The sequence below is a fragment of the Stegastes partitus genome, unplaced genomic scaffold, assembly GCF_000690725.1.
Source record: "Stegastes partitus isolate 25-593 unplaced genomic scaffold, Stegastes_partitus-1.0.2 Scaffold1611, whole genome shotgun sequence".
Taxonomy (NCBI): Eukaryota; Metazoa; Chordata; class Actinopteri; family Pomacentridae; genus Stegastes; species Stegastes partitus.
Genome location: NW_007579342.1, coordinates 90848 through 96543, shown reverse-complemented (window position 1 = coordinate 96543; position 5696 = coordinate 90848). Strand labels below are relative to the sequence as shown.

The window sequence follows — 5696 nt, the reverse complement described above, 5'->3', positions numbered from 1 at the left end:
CAGTTTGGTCTCAAACATGTCAGAAAATGGTGAAAAATCCTGTTTTGTCCAAAGATGTTCAGTTTAGTGACACAGAGGAGGAAAGAAATCAGAAATATTCACATGGACGAAGCTGCAAACACAGAATTTACACGTTTTTTGTTAGAAAATGACTTCATCACTTCTGACTGACTAGTTGGGAGTTCCAGATACTTTTATCCTAAAGGATCCATTAACACCTGAGTTTTGGTTTCATTTGGGGTTTTGTTGCTCCTCCCCCTTGTTATGTGAGTTGTTAGTGCACCTCCTGCCACAACGGGGTTCGTTAGGGTCTTTTGTGGCTCTAGGTGTGGATGTGGTTTCATCTTCCCGGGGTGTTCATGACTCCTTTAGGATAAAAGTATCTGGAACTCCCAACTAGTCAGTCAGAACTGATGAAGCCTCTTGGATGAGACGTGGAACGTCTTCAAGGAACTCAAGCAAGTCCAGTTGTTACGATTAATCTACCAGAACAACCAGACAATAACGTAATCAGTTATTATGCTATTGGCCAAAAGATATGATGTTATCAGCCGTTATTGTAAAAGTTAATTGTTGCAGGTCTACTCTTGTGTTTTTCTGTTTAAACTTTGATGTTTTTGACACAGTCCTTAAAACGACAACGTTTCTCCTGCAGCCTGATGAGTTTTGAACTGCTTCTGTGCTTCAGCTTTTGCCTGCCATTGGTCACAAAAGCATAAATAAATAAATAAATAAATAAACAATTTTTAAATGAAGAAAAAAAACAAAATACATTTAAAAAATAATTTAAAAAAACATAAATTTTTAAAAAAGATTAAAAATCAAAATAAATAAACTTAAAACATAAAAATAAATACATTAATATATTTTATTTGTCTTTATATTTCTACTTTTATTAGCCTTTTCTTTTACGTATTACATTTTTAAATAATATTGCTTTAAGTTGCCACGTTATGTTTTTTTTTAATTTTATTTATTCTCCTTTTTATTTCCACTTTTATTTTATTATTCTTTCACTGATGTATTTTTGTAATTTGGCACTCCAACACAGAAACCACTCTTTGATGACAGAAAGACAAACTTTAATTTGACATCAAACTACGAGCTTCATTCTCAACAGAAAACAGAACATGAAGGAGGAGAAACAAACTTCTAACAAACATCTCTGGAAACCTTCAAACCAAAAAAACGAAACAAAAAAAACAGATTTTTTTTTTTCCGATTTCTGCAGAACAAACGATTAAGTTTCAGCTCCAACACAAACACACCGTCTGCTGCGTTTACTACCAATAATAATAATAATAACAATAATAATAATAACAATAAAAAAACAGTATTAAAATGGAACAAAAAGGGGAAATAGAAATGAAAGCTAAAGCCACACAGCTCCTTTGTCGTCGCTTCTCTAAATCATCTTGTTAACATTCGAGGTCCCTGCCGATGCTTTTTAACCAGAAGCTGCAGCGCTAGAAGTTTTATTAGAATATGTTTAACTGCTCTATTTTTATCTCTTCAAGCTTCTTCTATTTACACATTTAGATTCTATGTACAGCGACGTGAAGACAAACCAGCAGCTCCGACCGGCTTCTGTGCAACTTTACAAACTCCGACCGTCGGGAGGAAACGAACCCGACGGTCTGAGCGTCAAAGGAAATCAGGTTTTACTGTTAAACTCACCTTTTACACAAAGAACATGTCAGTAACGTGAAGTTCAGGGTGAATTCTCTACACGGCGAAACAGGACTGCAACGGTTTTAACCAGCTGTTGACTTCCTGGATTAGCGGTTTGGTCAAAAGATGGTGGAAGATGTTCAGTTTACTGTGGAAGAAGTCGGAAAGACTCGCACTGAAATCACAAACCGATCAATCGTTTATCAAAGCAGTTTGAGATTAATTTAACCGTTGATGAACCAAAAGGAGAAGCTGCTTAAAAACTGTCCTCAAAGCTGCATTTATTACGTGTTTGTAAGCTGACTAATAATAAAGAAATTGAGAGTTTTGTCAGAGAACTGTTTGTAATTTCTGACCTGCAGCCACATGATCGACCTAAATGTTAAACGGCTCGTCTGAGTTAATGCCGCTTGGTTTGCGGTGCAGAGAAAACGTTTTTATTCCTGCAGGAAGGTCGAAACAAGAAGATTTCCAGGCAAAGAAAAGCATCGAATTTGCAAATCGGAGCCACGAATTTGAACATTTTTGCTCAGAAAACCAGTTGATCGATCTTTAGCTCCATGATGATTCTTGAGCTCCTGTGAAACACTTCCTGTTCGACTTTAAAATGAATCTACAAACGTTTCCTTCCATGTGAGCACCGTCTGGTTTTTTTCCTCTATGACAGCAAACTGAACATCTTCAGACAAAACAAGACATTTGAAGAAACTCTGATTTACATTTTTAACCATTTCTGACATCACGGGAACCAACAGCATCCAGGAAATAACCAATAACGACAGTCGGTTGCAGCCTGAACACGGTGAGTGACTCTTTAATAAATGCTGTTAGAGGATTTACAAACAGAGAGTAAATGTAGTTTGAAGTCACTTCTCTTCTTGTTGCGGAGTTACAGCTGTTTATACAATAATAAGAACTTTCATCTATATTATAAATCATCTATGTTGTGTTTATATTCTGATCAGAGATAAAAGGCTGAAGGTGAGTCTGCAGCGGTGTCCATTTCCCCTTTAAAGAAAAGACATGACTGAAAAGTAGAAGAAGAAACAAAATAACATCCAAAACTAACCAACCTGCTGTGACGGAAACTCGTGGAAGCACCGGGTCGGATTCAAACATCCTCGAACTGCCCGTAAATTCAGTCTCTTAACAAACGCTTTGTGGCGAATACGATGAAAATGACACGTTAACCGTTAACGTAGCTGGAATCCAACAGAAAACGTCCCCGCGAGGAAAAACAAAAGGAAACAGAGAATACTTTGAACTGGACTTTGAACAGCACCGACGGCTCCGACTAAAGGGTTTGAACTCGACAGTCTGGTTCAAAGACACGTCGGCGGGATTCGAACCGGCGACAGTCCGACTGCTACAGGGTTGGAAACGAAAAGGGAACGAAATAAAAAATAAAGTCTTAATCCATCGGTGATGCTGTGGGCCACCTGCAGAGTCCGTCCACCTGTCCGTCCGTCCGTCAGTCCCGCCCTCCCTCGCCGGCGTTGGTTGCCGTTGGCGACTGCGACTCCTCACCGACCCTCCCACCCCACTCCTACAAACACAAGAAGGAAAGCATGCTTTTATTTTGAAGGTTACATTCAACTTGACTGCAGAAGCACAACATGAATCTACACGTTGTTACACCAGATCAGCAGAAGGAACAACGTGTTCAACTGCAAACCCTCAACCAGGAAGTGATTCAAGAATTTCCTGTTAAAGTTTCTGTTCTCTTACTTTCCAAAATAAACTCAATGAACAGAGCAGCATAAACACACTAAGTAAAGAAGTACAGTCGGGACTCGATAATCCGACACTAAACATAAAACCTTTCATGTCGGATAGCAAGGAGGTCGGATTGTCAAGACGGAGGTCGAGATACAAGGAGGGCTTGATGCTGGAAGGTTCATTTGTTGTTAATATTCATTGTTCATAGTTGTTATAATAACTAGTAGGGCTGGTCCAGTAGTACTTTCGGGTCCCTGGATATTCAGGCCCAATTAATGATGAACATCAGAATATTCTGTGCGGTCAGGGGACACTTCCACCCCGGGGGAGCGCTCCGACGGGGTGGAAGTGGCCGGAACGCACAGGCACTCGTTAGCTGCTGATGCTAGTTTAGTTAGCGGTCACAGTTCTGTTTCCACCATCGGCAGCGGCGACGGGGGTGTGGCACTGCCGCCATCCATGTTTACTTCCATAAACACTGAGCACGCTCACTGCGTGTGACGTCATCGTGTCCTCTTCTGCACATGCGTGACACTTTTGGGTCGTATGATGTTCACACAGCAGATCACATACAAGTCGTATTTAACTAGAAACGTGAACGAACTCACAAGAAAATTGGATTTCACAAAAAAATCCGATTTGACCATTAAGTCCTGCAGTCTGAACGTAGCCAATCTGTCGGATTGTTCAGTCAGATAATACGCCGTTATCCTGATTTGGGAGCAGATCTTAATTCTCTAAATTGACTCTAAGGCATCAGAATCAGGATTTTGAAGCTACTCCCGGTCAACACGTCGTCTGAACGAGTCTCCGTCAGGTTCATGTGAGCGGGAGAGAAGCCGACAGACGTCTCACCTGTAGCTCCTGGATCAGAGTGAGGCTGAGACAGGTGAGGGAGGGCTGAGGGGTGGAGTCACTCTGAGGCGAAGGGCACTTCAGGAGGGGGGGGCTTCACGGTGACGGGCTGAGACGTTCGGCGAGGCGGCGAAGGTTTGGGCTGAGCCTGCTGCTGCACCGTGTCGTAGTACGTGACGCCTCCGTAGGTCACCTGGGACTGACCCTGCAACATGGAGAGAGTCAAGTACAGAGCAGAGGACACCTGTGGACACCTGAGGACACTTGAGCTAAAAACATCTAGGAAACATCCGGAACCAACTGGAAATATCTGAGAACAACTGAGAACAAGCTGGAAAACCTCTGAACTCTGTGACGACACAACAGATGGACTCTCCTCAGTAAATCCAGTTGAAGTTATAATTTCCAAACTCTGAGCTGCTCTTTTCGCCTGAATGCTCTCGTAGCATTAGCATTAACATTAGCAGCTCACTCAGAAGACGACTCTCTCACTTCTTCACTTCACTTCTTCTTTACTTTTTGGATTCAGTTTGTTCTGACAGCAGCTCAACAATATGACCCTCAGAGTTACATCCACAAACCTGTTCACCTGAAGTTAGATTAACGTTAGCTTAGCTTTCTATAAATGTTAGCGGCTGCCTGCATGTTTGTTGTGGCTGTTTTAGTTTAGTTCATAAATTGTTTACTTCCTGTTTACTGCATTTATTTGTCGGTACAACAGGTTTGGTTGATGAAACCAGTAAAACGTTTCATCAAAGGTCTTCTCCTGTGATGTTACTTTTTGTTTAGTTGCAGCTTTATAAAAATACATCTTCAACCAATCTTCTTCTTCAGTGTTGTTGAAGTTGTACCTGTGGGCTTGGGTACATGGCGGGGTAGGGGAAGGTCATGACGCCCGGCGGAGGGTAGAAAGGCGGCGGCAGCAGCTGCTGTGGTTGTCCCGGTGACAGGGATACAGGCGGGCCTCCGTAGAGGGCGGGGTTAGCGATGGGGCCGCCTGATTGGTGGGGATGAAGACCTGGACAGAGGCAGGAAAAATGAGTCCAGAAACATCTAGAAATAAAAACGAAAACCAGAAGGAGGATCCTAAAGTGCACTGACCGGGGTGGGGGATGTGCATCTCCGGCTGGACCAGCATGCCTTGCGGCGGGATGGGGGCGGGGCCTTCACCGTGAGTGTAGATTGGTCCCTGGTACGACACTGAGAGACACGAAGAGACAGAGAGGTCAGCTTAAGAATGAATATCTGTACTTCAATACTTATAGATTTAAAGGTTTATTTCACTTTTTGTCCGGCAGGCACTTATAGTTTTGAAGGTTTATTACATCAAAATAATACTTTCTGTCACAGTCTTTCTAGTGTTAAAGGTTTATCCACCAAACACTTCTATCTGTTCAAATACTTGAAGCTTTAATAGTTTCATCCATCCATCATCTATACACCTTAATCCT

General features: G+C 42.0%; 1 protein-coding gene across 2 annotated transcripts in view; it reads right to left on the bottom strand.

Annotated features, from left to right (window-relative positions):
• Positions 1-1060: 1060 nt before the first annotated feature.
• casc3 (casc3 exon junction complex subunit) overlaps positions 1061-5696 on the bottom strand; it is a 15656-nt gene continuing 11020 nt past the window's right edge. For both annotated transcript variants that reach the window (XM_008300946.1, XM_008300948.1), the window contains exons 9-12: positions 5347-5445; positions 5097-5263; positions 4246-4450; positions 1061-3217 (exon numbers count right to left, since the gene is read on the bottom strand). In XM_008300946.1, coding sequence (XP_008299168.1) covers positions 4304-4450; positions 5097-5263; positions 5347-5445 — 413 coding nt within the window. In that variant the 3' untranslated portion in view covers positions 1061-3217; positions 4246-4303. The remainder of the gene's footprint in view (positions 3218-4245; positions 4451-5096; positions 5264-5346; positions 5446-5696) is intronic.